Source organism: Fragaria vesca, linkage group LG2 (assembly GCF_000184155.1).
Source record: "Fragaria vesca subsp. vesca linkage group LG2, FraVesHawaii_1.0, whole genome shotgun sequence".
NCBI lineage: Eukaryota > Viridiplantae > Streptophyta > Magnoliopsida > Rosales > Rosaceae > Fragaria > Fragaria vesca.
This window is the reverse complement of record NC_020492.1, coordinates 13,463,724-13,480,941: the sequence shown is the minus strand read 5'-3', so window position 1 is coordinate 13,480,941 and position 17,218 is coordinate 13,463,724. Positions and strand designations below refer to the sequence as shown.

The 17,218-nt window shown below is 38.5% G+C and overlaps 4 protein-coding genes across 4 annotated transcripts in view; 2 read left to right on the top strand and 2 right to left on the bottom strand.

Annotated features, from left to right (window-relative positions):
• Positions 1–1,749, top strand: part of LOC101305724 (probable F-actin-capping protein subunit beta-like) — a 4,586-nt gene extending 2,837 nt beyond the window's left edge. Inside the window, exons 2-5 of the mRNA XM_004292455.1 lie at positions 42–115; positions 267–386; positions 1,235–1,330; positions 1,465–1,749. Of these exons, the coding sequence (XP_004292503.1) occupies positions 42–115; positions 267–386; positions 1,235–1,330; positions 1,465–1,545 (371 nt within the window). The 3' untranslated portion in view covers positions 1,546–1,749. The remainder of the gene's footprint in view (positions 1–41; positions 116–266; positions 387–1,234; positions 1,331–1,464) is intronic.
• A 901-nt stretch (positions 1,750–2,650) lies between these two features.
• LOC101302996 (uncharacterized protein OsI_027940-like) lies at positions 2,651–4,654 on the bottom strand. The gene is made up of 6 exons (XM_004290415.1): positions 4,621–4,654; positions 3,868–4,048; positions 3,611–3,776; positions 3,471–3,508; positions 3,347–3,386; positions 2,651–3,215 (listed from the first exon to the last, which is right to left on the bottom strand). Exons 1-6 carry the CDS (start codon positions 4,623–4,625, stop codon positions 3,100–3,102), a joined length of 546 nt encoding a protein of 181 aa, XP_004290463.1. The 5' UTR covers positions 4,626–4,654; the 3' UTR covers positions 2,651–3,099.
• Positions 4,655–10,166: 5,512 nt separating this feature from the next.
• Positions 10,167–12,042, top strand: LOC101302712 (pentatricopeptide repeat-containing protein At1g34160-like). The gene has a single exon (XM_004290414.1). The coding sequence runs from the start codon at positions 10,167–10,169 to the stop codon at positions 11,895–11,897; it is 1,731 nt and encodes a 576-aa protein (XP_004290462.1). The 3' UTR covers positions 11,898–12,042.
• Positions 12,043–12,611: 569 nt separating this feature from the next.
• LOC101302413 (protoheme IX farnesyltransferase, mitochondrial-like) lies at positions 12,612–17,054 on the bottom strand. Its single transcript, XM_004290413.1, has 7 exons — positions 16,747–17,054; positions 16,285–16,414; positions 15,108–15,245; positions 14,869–15,002; positions 13,912–14,037; positions 13,420–13,523; positions 12,612–13,232 (listed from the first exon to the last, which is right to left on the bottom strand). Exons 1-7 carry the CDS (start codon positions 17,046–17,048, stop codon positions 12,880–12,882), a joined length of 1,287 nt encoding a protein of 428 aa, XP_004290461.1. The 5' UTR covers positions 17,049–17,054; the 3' UTR covers positions 12,612–12,879.
• Between the last annotated feature and the right edge of the window lie 164 nt (positions 17,055–17,218).

Sequence of the window (17,218 nt, the reverse complement as noted above, 5' to 3'; positions counted from 1 at the left end):
TTTTTTTTGTTTTTTTTTTTTTTTTGGGTGTGTGAATGAAGATGGCTCCAAGACAGGGCAAGGTCGGAGAGGTTATCTGCAGGAGGGGGCATGGGATGCTATACATGTTATTGAGGTAAAATCCATCTTCCATGTTGGAAAAATATCTATCTTTGGTGGGGATATTCATGCAGTCACACCTCTCTCTCCTTTCACACTTATTTAGTTTCCAGGTGAGAAGGTCTGTCGACTGACTTATTCAGTGTGGATATTTGAGTTTTACATAGGTGGGTCCAGAGGAGGAAGGAACAACCAATTACCGTTTAACCAGCACTGTAATGCTATCTTTGACTACCGATAATGAGCCATCTGGCACATTCAGTTTGTCTGGTTCGCTTAGAAGACAGGTAAATATATGATTCTATTCCAACTTACCTTTGCCTTATATATGCCTTATATATTCTACCCCAGTGCCAGAACTCTCCTTTTGTTATAATTTATATGTTATTTGTTTTTTTTCAATGAGCCTTTATATGTTATTTTGATATGAATTGGGTCTGAGTTTATAATTATTTATGCAATGTCAGTTATTTTGGTCTTCCATCCTAATTTCTGTTGGGCTTGAAAACCAAAAAGATTCTTGACACTGCCTCCGCACCCCAGCATATGTAGTTTGTGAGAAATCTTGGTTCTATCAGTAAAGACCTTGAAGATGCACTAGCATGGAAAGGGAAAAGAAAAAGGTGGAAACAAATTTTACCATGGTGGCAGTAGTGAGAAAAAAAAGTACATAATTGTTGGAGATAAGCAGTAGACTGTAAAGAATCTACTCTATCTATCGAGTACCCAGAGCAGTAGAGGGGAAAAGACCTCGAAAATGCTTTGAAAGGAAACTAATCATATTATCTTTTCTTTATGCAAATATTTGAGTAGTCTCAATATTAATTTTGTTTTACTGTGACAGCACTTAACACACTATTGGTTTTCCATGCTTCTGATATGTGGGATCGTTTAACTAGCTACTTTATTATCTGGTCTCTGAGGTGTTTGTTTTGCATCTTTTTATAGGTTTTGTCTCTTGTTTGTCATGCATCAACTTCTTTTGGACAGCATGTGATTTTTTGCTGAGTTTGAAGTAATAAAGTTCTCATCGTCTCAAGATTGAAATAAATAAAGAAATAGATAAAATGCTTTGCACCTATTTATAATATCCTGGGTGGGATATTAAGAGGACTTTCTCCATTTGGCTTTGTAGATGAATATGAGGCTCTCAGTTGAAGAAGGTCATCTGTGTAACATGGGAAGAATGATAGAAGAAATGGAGGGTAAGCTGCGAAACTCGCTGGAACAGGTACTGTGGTTTCTTCTCTCTATTACTGCATTCCTGTTATACAGTTCAAAAACAATATTTCAAAATAATGAGGTTGCGCAGTTGGTTGGAATTTGAAATTCAATCATTAAGAGTTTACACAACTCATATCGCAGGTTTATTTTGGGAAGACGAAAGAAATGGTTTGCACTCTAAGACCACCAGCTGAAGTAGTGATGAGACTGCCAAGCAGCTGAGGTGGCATTGTATGGCGATTACAATTAAAAAGGAAGACTGTCGCATATGCTTCTTCTCATATTTGCTTGACAGTGTGATTAACTATATTTTTGTTTGTGTACTTGGTATGTTATTGTATTTGATAACTTAAGAGTCAGTCTGCTACTGCACAATTGAGATGTCTGGTTTGTCAATTGAAGCGCCTCGTGGACTTTTCATTTTCAAAGACACCTTGATGTCCTTCATTGTCCTCTGCTAAAGCTTTCCTTTTTTTACCCCTGCCCATGAGGGACGTGATACTCCCTGGAGTGATGCATAAAACTTGAAGATTATCGCCTAACTGTCTAATTAGTTGTTGCCTGTTTACTCGGAGAACATATCATCTCCTCACCAAATCTTGTGGCTTTCCAATTGACATCGAGTTATATCAGACGCCTAAATTTGGAGCGATTTCAAATGATGTTTTCAATTGCCCTTGCAAATTTACAATATTCATTTCATCTCGCTCCTTGTTGTAATTGGCTTTAGAGACTAAATACAACTCCGTGAATCTCTCCAGTGTCTGGTCCCTTTGAATTTGTTACGCCCTTTCCACATGTTGTATGTCACACAAATGCAAATCGCATGTACCATTGGTTATACATTACATGATGAGACGCTATATACTGCCGACGTTGGGAATACTTTTGTCATTTATTCTATCACTTGGTACTCCAATTTTTGTGTAATGCCGAAATCACTTTTCACCTATGCCTCATATCTCAAGCACAAAATGTTTAAACTTGGAACCCAATCAGAGGAGTAGTTCTCCGTTAGAAGGACTTCCGGAGCCTACTGAGCTATAAGAACGACCCCCCAGCCTCATGACATAACACAGTTGCCTTCCAAGGCATCTAAGTTGGTTCAGGAATACCACTGGTCACAGTCGTAAACCTGGAACTTAAAAACAATTGTAACCCATACCTGTACCTGGAACTTGTAACAGTTGTTCCCCATATTTATGCCAACACCACTGCTCACAATGTTTCACTGAACAGTGTCTACCAACTGGGTAAATTTTTACTCGAGCACACTAGTCCTAATGGAGCTCAGATGGTAGAGTGATGAAACAAATAAAACATATTCCAAACACAACTGGCATAACTAAATAAGGAACCTATTAACATGTTATTAACACTAAAATACATAGCAAGATTAGAAGATCGCTCAAGTCTTCATGGTGATAAGATATGTATTTATGGTTCCAAACTGCTTATTCCTCGTCGATCAAGCTAAAGACCGAGATTTGATGCTATATTGACACAGAAAGTTGGACAATGCAACGCAGATGGGAAAAGACTTCAGCTCCAATGCAGTACAAAGAATAGAAACAACCACCATCATATAAGTACCACATCATTATTCAAAAAAAAAAAAAAAGTACCACATCATGTAAAAGAGAACCTCGACTCTAAGGATAACAAAACCAAAAACGAAGAGAACCTTACACTCCTATTTCATTATGTGCTTAAACTAAGACATGTCAAACAGGCTGAGCATCTAAACACACACCACACCAGTTGAAAGCTTTCTCATCAGACTGAAGGCTTTGCTTCATCCTCCACACTTGCAGGAAGCTTGGTATCAGATTCTGCAGTGGTAGATGGTGCTTCAACGTTTTCATCTTCAGTGTCACTGCTATCGTCAAATTCTATTAGGACAAGGTAAAGAAACAGTCAGAATATTCACTCTGAACACTGTAGCTCACTTCTAGGTCCAGTTCCAACAGAATATCATATTAACTGAATGATATAAATGCAAAGCAGTACTACAGGAACTCACCATCGTCAAGAGCATCGCCCCCACCACCCATACTCAGCTTCTGAAACAATAAAAACAGCAATTGTTTAACTTCATGAATAATTCATCATTATACAGTTTGATAAATCATGTTATAGATACTTACAGAAAAATCTAAGTCGCCGAAGTCCATGTCATTTCCAGCTGAAATCCAAAATTAAATATCATGCAGACCAGGGTAAGAATATTTTCAGGAAACTAAAATAACATGGATAACAATCTTAAAAGGAGCTTAGGAATACTCACGTCCTTGGGCATCCGACTCCTCATCCTCATCCACCCATTTATCCCAATCAACCTTCAAGAACACAGGAGCTTTTCCTTCTTGCTTTATCAACCTGCTCCACCATTTACTTTCAGCTTTTTTTACTAGGTAACAGATATTCCTCAAGCCAATACTAGCCTTACTCTCCTGCAGTAAGAATTGAGTAAATAACAAAACTTATAATTGAGCAGTAAAACACAAGACAGCCAGAAAATTACAAGTGGTGGCCTACATTTACATCAATCTTGTCATAGAGATCAAGGTCAACTTCATAAGGTGTCTTTTCTTTTCCAGTAGTAGCAGAAAATAGAAACTTTCCCTCAGGACCCAGCTTGAGCTTTACATCCTGGGCATCAGGCAAGTCAATAGTGATGTAAAGCGTATCAGGCCGCTGCGCCCACTTGACAATAGGATGTCGGCTGAAAATTTACATGTTTAAAATGGTTATCAGTCCTCTAAGACAACAACTTGTGATGCCACAAACACAGCGAAACATTATCTAATTTCTGGTTTCCTAATAAATGCTACAATATTATTACACAAAGACCAAATGATACTGATAACAGAATGGCTAGTTTAAGAATTGCAGTAAGGAAATCAAACAGTAAAATTTGTACAAAAAATTCGACAAGTTTCGAGCTTTACAGCAGTAACAAACCGCAGGCAAATCTTATTCCCAATCTTTTCCATAGAGCAGTTACCAAAGTTTCAAACAGATTTCTAGACACAAATCAAGCAATAAAGGAACAACAGTTTGAGTGATGTAATTTTTCACCAAATTCTTACTGGATCCAATTTAATTTTCAACTTTTTGAATTAATTTGGATATTGAGGGAAATATAATTGACAACTCGGTACACTCAATCCAAGGAAAATTGCGGAATCCAAAACCCTAGACTGAAAATCGAAAAGAAGAAACCAGCAAAATACATGTAGCTCAAACTCTAATCGAATATCAGAAATCAGGGGAAGAGAGAAAAGGTATACACACCCCATGATCGCCGCACAGTTCACTTGAGAGAGAGAGAGAGAGTGGCGAGTAAGAACGGGACGAAACGTAGAAGAGGGGTTTTAGAGTGGAGCACTGAAACGGTAAAACCAATTGGTCTAGATGCTTCTGTTTTTCTTTTACTCCCTGCCTCTGCCTCTAGACGCTTCTCTACCCTTCTATTCTTTCATTTCGTTTTCGTTCTAGATCCTATCTGGTCCATTTTTCATCTATTTTTTATTTTATTTTTCTGACAGTAAAAGGTCAACAATAAAATTACAAGAACTCCATCTACACGCCTTCCTCACTGATCCAAATAGAACACTACAAAGGGAAATAGTGAAATCATATTGTTGATGAAGGATGATTATTATTATTATTATTTTTTAATGAGAAAAGAACTTGATTAATAGAGGCACACCGGTGAAACCATATTATTGATGAAGAATAATTATTATTATTATTTTTTTATTAGAAAAGAACTTGATTAATAGAGGCATCGTGGAAACACCCAAGGTTTACAATATCGTAGAGATGAGCTCCCAAGACAGAAGCGGGAACTCCATTCTCCCACAAAGTTAAGCTAGAAGCATTGTGTTTTATATTTGCCAAGCTATCAACAACAAAATTTGCCTCCCTATAAACATAGGAAAAAGAAATGCTTTCAAAGTTCGTTGCCAAATTTCTGATATCCTGAACCAGCTTAAGGAGTCTCCAAGAGGGGTGTGAGGTGTCATTAACAACATCGATGACCAGTTTGGAGTCACCTTCCACCTCTAAATAGTTGTAGCCTTTTCGCAGCGCCACTTTTAAACAGTCACAAAGGGCGCGAGCTTCAGCTATTGGTACAGTAGTCGTTCCTGAGTTGATTGTTGCAGTATTCAGGGGTCTTCCAAAACAATCTCTGAAAACAAAACCACCAGCTGCAGAAGGTCGATGAAAAATGATGATGAGCATTGTCTACTAGTCAGTCTGCAACGAAATTTGCTTATCGAAATATATGCCGGGAACCAAAATACTCAAACTAGGAAGCCATATGCAAGATGTCATGAATAAGAAGCCGGAAACTCTATGGAACATTATGCTTGTGGTATGCAGATCGACTGTCAATTTATGTTTGCTTGTCGATTTGTTTAAGTACATTTCGCCAATTTTCTTTTGTTCGATGAACCAAAGGAATACAAAGAAAACTTATAAAACCATGTGAAGAGGACTGGAAGAGTGGAAGTTCATTATGCTAACCGATTGTCTGATGTTTTAGACAATACTCTGGACGCGTGAAGGACCTTTGATTTTGTTTTTAATGGAGTCTTTGTGTAACTGTACTTACACTCATTCTTCATATTTGGGTATCCATGAATGGCAACAACAAGGACATTCATGAAACTGGAAATACACTCACTTTTCATATTCTTCATTATACTTGCTCTCTTATTTATAGCTGAGGCTACAGCCAGCAAAACAATTGATTTTGTGTGGAAGCTAATCATCTTGAATCACAAAACCAGCAGCTGTTTGTCGATTACCAGGACAGAACCAAAAAATTCAATTTTTTAAGGAAAGTGAAATCCACACTCTCAAATTGAAATCCACACATGCACTTTCAATTTTTTGTAACTTAAATTTTCTCCTTAGTAACTCAAATTTTGTATTTTAATAATGACTAAAAATAGAAAGTGAGAGTGTGAATTTCAATTTGAGGAGTGTGAATTTCACTTCCATTTAATAAAATCAAATGGGGAGTAATTTAAAACAAAAGAAGAGAAACTGTTAATCAATGGTATATTATTTAAAGCAGAACAATGAGTTTGGTTTAGTGGCATAGTCTCCCCTTAGTAAGTGAAAGGTTGTAATATTTGAGTTGTTTACCTGATAAAAAAAATAAGTATGCAAGAAATTTACAACAAATGAAATTTGAGCAGGGGACTTATGACTTTGTAGAAAAACTATATTGTTTCTGGCTGTCTAGATATGATAGCAATCAACTAGTGTTTTGGAATTAAGGAGTTGTATCTCCAACGTGAGTTCAAGAATAAAGAATCAAGCCAATACAAAAGGAGTTATTCTGCATCGAAATTTTATATATAGAAATTCCAAACTGCAATCAAATTTGGGACGTAGTCACGTAAAGCTGCATTGGTCTCGGAGGGCCTAGTGGTAAGGTGCCTGTAACGGGGAGGGGGTGAGCGGCAACAGTTCGATAGCAGGATGTCGGCGCTGGGCTCCAATCTGGGCTTCGTCTTGGGGATTCTTGAATCTAATCTCGAGTGGGAGGGTTGGAGTCGATCTAGATAGGTGACGTTGTCAGACATCTTACTTAAAAGGGTCAAATTTAATTAATTAAAAAATTAAATTATTTTCAGTCACTCTTTAACAACAACATAATTTTGCTTAAAAAAATGACGAAAACTTAATTTCAACAATATTTTTGTTCTATGTACCAACTCGTAAATGAACATGCACCCTTGAAAAGGTTATTAAATCATCTCAAATAAACTTTGGATTTTAGAATTTCTGCACGATAAATATTGAAAAAGAACATGTTACTTTTTCTTTTTTTGAGAGATAATATACGTCGATGTATGGTAAACATTAATGTGTTATTTCCATTTAGCTAGCTTATTTGTAAAGGAAAAAAATCGTAAATGGAATTCAAAGCATTAAATTACATATTAGTAAGGATTAGTAAGGTAAGAAACTCTTGACATGATTTTTTATTAATTGGATTAAGTATTTTAATAATATAAATTTGTATTTCATTCCATTATTGTTGAAGAATATTTAAGACTAATTAAGGATTTCATAGAGGAGAAGGGTCCATTTATGTTTTATTTCCATTAATATCTAATACAAATTAAGGCTAATTACTTTTTTTGAAAATTTGAGAGGGTTCCTCTCGCCCCTAACTATCTACGCCTTACTTGTGAGTTGATCTGGGTTGACTTGTTTGGATCTGATATTGGTTGGCCTTGGCTAGTTGGATTGGTTGGCCTTGGCCAGATAGATTCTGGTCTTGGGAGGGGAATGTTTGGCTAGCAAGGGAGAGGGTTGTAGGTTGTGGAACGTTGGGCCAGGCGCGAATATGGCAGCGCGGTGTCTTCTGTAACTTGTTACTTAGGCCTGCTAAATTTTGGGTAGGGGCTTTGACTTGCTGGATACTAAACCCATTTTGTTATGCTTTTTTCTTTCTTGTATTGTCAGCTATTGTATGGTTTATTTTTAGCTAATTACGGCTTTACATTGGCAATAACTTACCTTCTTTTGATAGAACAACATGGTTTGGTCTCGTTCTATGCACCTTGATTGTGTGCCTTAGAGAAAATGCACCCATTTTAAGTGGGTTGGACTAATTCTCAACCCGGGTTAATACACCATTCATCCATATCAGTCTTTAGTCTTTGGTTTGATAAGAGCAACTTTAACAGACTCTCTATTTTAGCTTTTAGCTATTTTAGAGAGCGTGTTAAACTTTTTTGGATGTTTTAGGAGCTCCAGCAGACTAACCAAACTTAAATTATTATAACTTTTAGCTATCTCGCTAGCTATATTTAGCTAGCAAGATAATTCAAATGAGGCTAGCTATAATTTATTACATCCCTTGTAAGATATTTTATATGATATATAAATATATTTAAACTATTTAATTTCTATTTGAAGAATAATGTTGATGTAATGCTAGCTAAAATAGAAAGCATTGATGTAGCCATATTTCTAAAGTGGCTAGCCAAAATGACATTTTAGCTAATTTGACTAAAATTTAACTTAAAAATGGCTAGCATTGCTAAAGATACTCTAATACAACAACGAGATTAATCCAAAGATCAATTACTAATACATTATATAAAGTATATGTTGTCTTTTAATATGGTCCGTTAGATCTTGATCTGAACTGTCCATATTAAATTAACATTGGAGGAAAGGCGTCAGCCCCATGTGCAAGATCTATCCCTTATGTGCAAGTTGATGTCATGTGAGCTCGGTTGAAAAACCGGTCTGGGGTAAGAGATAGGTTAATTCTCAACCCAGGTCATGGTCTAGCTAGGTAGGTCCCGCATGGGGCCCAGCTTTAACCTAGACCAATTTTCTACCGGTGGATGCAGTTTTTGGTCCAACCCTCAATCCAACCCATACAATTGGACATTTGCTGCATTTGCTCTTAAGATATGCTCTACTTGGTCGGCGCGTCTTGCGTGGTCAAATATTTACAACCTCTTAGTTGTTGAATGAAATTAAAAGTCGTCAGGTTTATTCTCCACCATAATCATAGTATAAGAATGTTGCATTATTAGATATTAGAATATGTCATCGTGTTACTTATCTAATTACTTTTCTAAAATACCGTTGTTTAAAACAAATGGAGTCACCATTAGAGCAATACTCTTTACTAGTTAGTTCAAACTTGTAGCTGTCTGGACTCTCAAATTGGCCTATTTGAAATCTGGTGCCACTAGTCTTTCTGACATTAGTAGCAGTAATCCAAGTTCTCTGATTTGCACCTCGATTTGTGGATCATTCGTTGCCAAAGCCCTGGGTTCTTGCGTGTTCTGATACAAGTATCCTATCTGAGGAACTGTACTATAATTTTCATGGTCTGCTACGTACCCGCTTGGGTGGTCTCTTTGTGTTGTAACTCCATCACTCGGTTAGCACATAAAACCAAGATGTACTATGCTGGTGAATAGGAAGGACAAGCTGCACTGCATATCTGATGGACATCATGCTTTTCCTAATATGTAACTGTTTAATTTCGCTCGACTATATTTGTTACCTATCATCGTTGTTATGTATGCCATTTCTAATTAGCTCGTGGGATTTCTGTGTTTCTCTGACTTGTCAAAATCTTTTGCTACTATGGTTGATTAATAGTCTCTGCACTAGTAGAGAATAAGGACTATTTTGCACGATTATGGAGTTTTAATGGTGGGATAGATTTTTTTGGGATTCAAAAAAAAGTCGTTGCCCTTAGATCTGTCCACAATGGTCGAACTTCGAAGAAGCCGAAGAGCGCCCTCATAGATACTAGCAAATCGTTGCTGGATAGTATGAGATGGTGGTATAGAGCCAAAGCGGACAGATCCGACCGGCTGAGTGATGGTTGTACCATTCAACCTAGGGAGAGGGTGGTGTGAAGGCTCCTTATAAGAATGAACTTCGTCATTTGTTGCTTGAATCCCGATTACAACATATGGTTTGAAACTTAGCTAGAGAAGAGGCCAACGAATGATGCTTGTAAGTTGTAAATGGTTTGCAAATGAGGCTTGTATCTGGTCGAGCCTAACACTCTTTATCACATGGAGCTTATATTCCAAGTGAGACATAACTCACCAGAAACTTGTGGTTCATCATCAGGCGGCGGAGACGGTGGTTTTCCGGCCCCCTTGAGCTTCACCATGCAGGTCATGCGCACATCACTGTGCTACCCTTTTGAGTGATAACCATTCCTAATGCAAATAGGAGAAAATTAATTTTTTTGAAACGTAAGACGTGAAATGAATACGTTAAGTACAAAAGCCTCGCGAGTCGCGACATGCTGGTCATTTTGTGATGGAATGGCCAACTTGGAGCTGCTGCTACAGAAATGCGACTCTCTCATCCACATCAAAAAGCTCCAAGCCCGCCTCGTAACCCTCGGCAGATTCCAATCCTATCCCTCCATCACCATCAAGCTCCTCGAGCTCTGTGCTCTTCCCCCCGTCGCCAACCTCCCTTACGCCACCACCCTCTTCCACTACCTCCAAACTCCCTCCACACGCCACTGGAACGCCGTCGTTCGCGGCCTCGCCCAGAGCCTCCAACCCATCCAAGCCATCTCATGGTACGCCGCCATCTCCCGCTCTCCCCAACACGTTGACGCGCTCACTTGCTCCTTCGCTCTCAAAGCGTGTGCACGCGCTCTGGCGTCCTCGGAGGCCATGCAGATTCACGCGCAGGTTGTAAGGTTTGGATTCGGAGGCGATGTGTTGTTACAGACTACTTTGCTTGACGTGTACGCTAAAGTTGGGAATCTGGGTTTTGCCCAGAAGGTGTTCGACGAAATGCCGAAGAGGGATTTGGCTTGTTGGAACGCTTTGGTTGCTGGGTTGGCTCAGGGGAGCCGACCCAGTGAGGCTTTAGCTTTGTTTTGGAGGATGAATGAGGATGAGGGGTTGAAGCCGAATGAAGTGACTGTGCTCGGCGCGCTCTCGGCGTGTTCTCAACTGGGTGCGTTGAGTGGAGGAGAGAGAGTTCATGGCTTTATAGTGGATGCGAAGCTTGATACACATGTCATTGTTTGCAACGCAGTTGTTGATATGTATGCGAAATGCGGCTCTGTGGATAGAGCGTATCGGGTGTTTGAGAGTATGAACTGTGGGAAGAATCTGATTACTTGGAATACGATGATAATGGCATTTGCGATCCATGGGGATTGCGAGAAAGCGCTTGAGCTTTTTCAGAAGATGGGTAGAAATGGAGTTAGGGCTGATGCAGTGTCGTATCTTGCTGTGTTGTGTGCGTGCAATCATGGAGGACTTGTGGATTATGGCGTTAAGTTGTTTAATTCAATGGCGGGCGGTGGGATGGTGCCGAATGTTAAGCATTATGGGACTGTGGTTGATTTGTTGGGACGAGCTGGGCGACTTCAAGAGGCTTATGAGATTGTGAAATCGATGCCTATGTTTCCGGATGTAGTACTGTGGCAGACTTTGCTTGGTGCCAGCAAGACCTATGGGAATGTGGAAATGGCAGAGATGGCGTCAAGGAAACTGGTTGAGTTGGGGTCTGAGGGTTGTGGTGATTTTGTGTTGTTATCAAATGTTTACGCGGCTCACAAGAGATGGGATGATGTGGGAAGGGTGAGGGAGGCCATGAAGAGAAGGGATGTGAAGAAGGTACCGGGTTTTGGTTACATAGAAGTGGAAGGTGTGATACACAAGTTTTTGAATGGTGATCAAAGCCATGTTAACAGCTGTGAGATTTATTCAAAGCTAGATGAGATCAAATTTAGGATTAAAGACTATGGATATGTGGCAAAGACAAATCATGTGTTGCATGATATTGGAGAGGAGGAGAAAGAAAATGCATTGGGCTACCATTGTGAAAAGTTGGCTGTGGCTTTTGGTTTGATCAGCACTAGTGAGGGGACACCGATTCAGGTGATCAAGAACCTAAGAATATGTGATGATTGTCATGTGGTGATGAAACTTGTTTCAAAAGTTTATAATAGGGAAATCATTGTGAGGGATCGAGCCCGGTTTCACAGATTTCAAGACGGATTTTGTTCTTGCAGAGATTATTGGTGACATAGATTTGTCGTAACATATAGCTAAGCAGGGAACGGAAATAGATTGCATCCACAGAATAGATAGCCTTTTCTCCTCTGGTGTTGAAAGCTACTTTAGTGAAGTCGTGAAGAGCAGACTTTTGGAGGTTGAATCAACAATTAAAACTCTAGTTTATTCTTGTTCAACTGCACGTATTTCCCGGAACCAGGGGACATAATAAGGTTGAGAAGGACTCTTCATTATTTATCCAGTGACCTGTCTGAATATCTGCTACATGTTGTTCAGACTCAGACTTGGGGTGGCAGATTCATGCTGTTACACAGTAGAGTTCCGACTCAATCTGTAGCTGATCATGTACGTTAGTGCATTATGCCAGGCATAATTTGTGCAAGAGCAATAAATTCATCACTCAGCATGAATAACTTGGTGTGGATGTCCTGAATCGGCAGTCATACGGTCGAAGAATAAAGTTGAACGTATGAAAGCCCTCGATAAAGTTGTAATTGGTAGTTGGTGAAACTTTCAGTTTGTTGAAGCCTCTCTGTTGTAATCCGTTACAGAACTTACAACAAGGTTACTTCACTGACTTGCATAAAAGAAAGTTGGCTGATGCTAAGATATACTGATGCATTGCAATCATTTATTTGGTTTGCTTAAAGTTGCCAAAGCCTACCAATGATTTTGAGGAAGAATTTCTCAAGATCGAGCAATGGAAGAACTTGAAACCTTAATAATGACGTGTAGAAGTACTCGTTTGTCATATCTCAAATGAACAATACATGTATGATTCACAAGTTGTACTTTAAACTCGCTGAGTCGCAACAGCAAAAGAATAGAGCATTTGCCGGAAAAGGAAAAACAAATAAGGATTTGCATTAGCAACACATACAGGTTTTCAACCTGATATGCAAGACTGGAAAATATGTGCATCTTTGCAACAAAAAAATAGTTATTGGGCTGCTTTCGACCTTTATTCTACAAAACCAGGGGACTGGAATATTCATGAAGAGACATATGACGGAACCGGAAGAAAAGGAAAAGGTGCAACAGAAGCATATGATACGGGTGGGCGATGCTTCTTTAACTTGTGTTTCTGGATAGCGTTTCCATCTTGTGAGGACATTGAAAGCTCAGCAATACTCTGTGAACTCTCTTCAGCAAGGCATTGTTGATTATCAGAGATACGGTGAAACAGAATCCCTGACATAAATACAGGAAGATAAAGAAGGCTGGCATGAAACATCCTCCTAGCTTTATGTGTTGTACGGTCTCTATAGAATGAAAACGCCGTTGCACTGATTGCGAGAGTAAGAATGGTAGATTCAATACAAAACCATCCAGAAGTGACACCCCCTACAGAAAAATAATAATAATAATAATCATCAGCATTGGGATCAGTAGTAGTCCAGAGCATAAAATTTTCCTATACTGAACAATGAAAAACAAAGTAACACCACAAATGCCAGAGATACAAATGAAACTTTGATGAAAGTAGGATTAAAAAACATGAGCTATTCTGTTTGGGAATCTTCTGACTCACAATCATATGCCACGTATCCCAAAGGGATAAGGTAAGCGCAATTCCTTAAAGCCACTGAAGCTGTCCTTTGACCAGAAGCATCCGCAAGAGAAAACATCCTAAACCTGAATATATATATATATATAGCATATAAGAAAAACATTAAAGGGTGTCTCACAAAAAAAACTAGTGAACGCACATTGAATACCCTTGACACTAGATAATGTTTCAGATAATACAACCATATCTGCAATTTTTTTTGTCATTTGAATGATATTATTCATATCTGCATTGTACTCATAGTGCATTCTCAAATATTGACTGATTCTGATACATAACCATAGATCATGGAACAAAGGTAGAAATAAGTACCCCATTTAAAAACTAATCAGAATAAAACAGGTGAGACAGTCCGACTGATGCCAAAATGGCTAAAGTAAGACGATGAAAGAACTAGTGACATTCACCAATTACTTTCAGACAGCAGGACTTCAGATGAGAGAACATACATACCCTCCAGCAGCATAGTCATTGCGGCACAAGTATGCAAGGGCCATAAAATGAGGAATTTGCCAGAAATATAAAGCAGCTGGGAGAATCATTGCATTGAGTGAAATCTGGCCAGAAGCTGCCGCCCAACTGAAAGTCCAAAACAGGAATCATGAGAAAGCATGCAGGAATATGTGCTTCAGCATCAATATCAACTCATTTAATGTGGTAATGAATCGAGGTCGATCACAATTTCATAATAATTTGATTATGGGAAAGAATTTCTAGAAGTTCTTCGCACGTTTATAAAAATTTTCTTCTTTTCCAGATTTGTATTTTTAGAGTCATCCTACAGGGATTAGGCCGCACTTCCATAACCGGAAAACAATCAATATGTGTTCTGCAAGATTTCACTTCCCAAAAGTAGAACTCACAAACAGCTAGGATTGTGCACAAGTGATAATATCATTATCTATAGAATTAGTTGAAGACTTCCAAAATTTACATATGTCATATATCCTTTTTCTAATTTTACAACAGAGTTTGATCAAAAAATAATAATAATTATACAACACAGTGAAAAGCTTCCTTAAGATCCTTGGACGAGCATTTTTTTCTTTTTCTTTCAAGGTTAAAATTGAAGTTCTTGAGAGAAACAAACATACTGTATGATTTTATTTTATTTTTTGGTACAGGTGAGGCCATAGGCCCAAAACAGAAGAGAAAAAAAACAAACAAACAAACAAACATATGAATTTACCAAGAGTATAACCTAACATGGGGAAGTTGAATGATCACAAAAGAAGAAAAAAAATACATAAAAATGAGATTAACCAGTAAATGGCCCTAGCTAGAGCAGAAAGCAATTGCATGAGGTGCGTGCATGCACACTCACAGACTTAGATTACACCCACTTAGAGTTAACAGAGCACATTTCAATAGTCAAAGCTACTAACAGAGCAAGTCCTAGAATCACTTTACCCTAGAAGTGGTGGGATAGCACCAACAACAGCGCCAACCCATGTATTTACTGGGTGAATCTGCTTCAATGGAGTATACACGAATGCATAAAGTATTAAATTGGAAGCTCCAAGACCAGCTGCCAGCATATTAGCCTGCAACAACCTTGTCATAAAAACTGACATTAGTCCCCAAACTGATAGCAAATAAGTACTAATGTCATACAATAGTTTTATAAGCGAGTATTTTCATTGGGCCACCTTGCTTGCCAACAAAGCAGTGCCAGCTAAACCAGTGGTACATGCCCAGGCAACTGCATGAGGCCTCGTAATGCGTCCAGAAGGTAGGGGTCTTTGCATCGTTCTCTTCATTTTGGCATCATTATACTTCTCAAACACCTATAACAAAAAAAATTACAATAGCTCAACATGGTATCAAGTCAAAAAGTCAACTCTAAAACACTCGAGAAGTAAGGATACCACATGCAATATTCCACTACTCGGAGTCTCGCACCACATAACCCACCTCAAGATCAACAGCTGAACAAAATTTTACTAGTGCAAGCTAAACATGCACCATAATCAGTCAACAGTTAAAGGGAACTCTTAAGGTTCCTTCAATGTTGTATCAGGAGTGCCTATTTACCGCATCGGGTTCATCTTTTTCTCAGTTGTTTACTTTGTTAACATAATTAGAGAATGTAGAAAGAGTTTGTGAAGTAAGCTGCGGAATATATTGTTATTGCATCATACAATTATCATAAGCACGTACAAGATAACAAAGCGAGTAGGACGTTTTTATCTACTATATTATGTACTAGTAACTATGGGAGCCCTTCTAACGAGGACTAGTTGAGGACTTTTCGGTTATCCCGTTTTTCGATCGTATATCCACATCTTGGCCGTTCAGTTTTTAGGTATTTTTGAGTAGATCATTTCTGCAAATTTTCAGCCATATTGAAAATCGTTAAGGCATTCATAAGTGTGATTTACCAATTATGAACTTGAACGGTTCATGTTTGACAGATTTGGTTAGTCCATTAATTTGATTTAGTTCGTTACCTTAACGATCACTAATTTGGATGAAAATTTGTATAAGTGATCTACTCATATAGACCTAAAAATTGAACGGATGAGATGCTAAAAATGTGATCGAAAAATGGGTCTTTTAAACCACAAACCTAAAAGTCCTCAACTAGTCCTCATTATAGAGGTCCCTCATTAGAAGGGCTCCATAGTAACCCTTTATCAAAAATAACATGAGATGAAACAAGAGAAAAATCTTATTTACAGGCGCATTAAAACTCGCAGGACAAGTCGATATCTGTAAGAACACTAACCATAATATACAAGCTACACATATATTCTACAAACATAAGTGTGCAAAAATAAAATAAAATATAAGTGCAAAATTAGAAGAGCAAGAAAAAGAACAAACCTGATTCAAAGAGTTAGCAGATGCAGCAACCATCATGGTACCAGCACATGTGTAACAAAGTCCAGCAAGATCTACGGCACTGCCACTCCCGAGAACATATCCAGTTCCAGAAGTTGCAACAACTAGCATGCTGAATTACAATTAAAAAAAAAACCAAAACAATCAGACAACTTTTTAAACCGAGTTCATGAGACAAAATGTTCGAAATTCCCCCGTGAGACCCTATGAGAATCCAGTACGAAAGCCAAGCTGTAATGCCTTGTGATAATAAAGAAGTAACGAAACTACATGATCACAATCATCTATAACAATCAACCCTAACTCAAATTTCAACAAGCTCTATTTTCAGCTATTCCTATGTATCAACTCATTTGAATCAGAACAAACACCACGCAAGGATCAAAATCACTACAATCTCCGAAGAAATGGTATTGTTTACAGAACAAAACAAGATAAAGGTACCTGAGGCGAGCTTTGGAGAGCTCCCAATAGCAGCGGGCATATTGACGAGTGAGGTCTGCAGATTTGGAGGCGAGAGACGCGAGATCAGAGGTGGTAGCAGAAAGGGCTTGGAGTCCATCGGAGGGCTGAAAACCTAGCTTGAGATAATCGGAAGACGACGGAGGTGAAGAGGAGTAAGGGTGGAATTCGGAGCGACAGTGCAGCAGTGGTCGAACGACGTCGTTTCCTGATGTGGAAGGATTGAACAGCGTCTTGTTCAACCTAATCAACTGAGACGAGAAACTCACCGAGTTCCTCCACATCGTCCCGCCCCGACTCAACAACTAAAGATGAACAAGAAGAAAACCGATTTCCTTTTTTTCTTTTTAAGAAGAGAGACGAAAGTTGAAATAAATTTACATTGCAGATTAATATAATTTTATTTTTCACGTGTCGCATTTCATTTTGTTTTTATCTTAAATAAGAAAAGTTT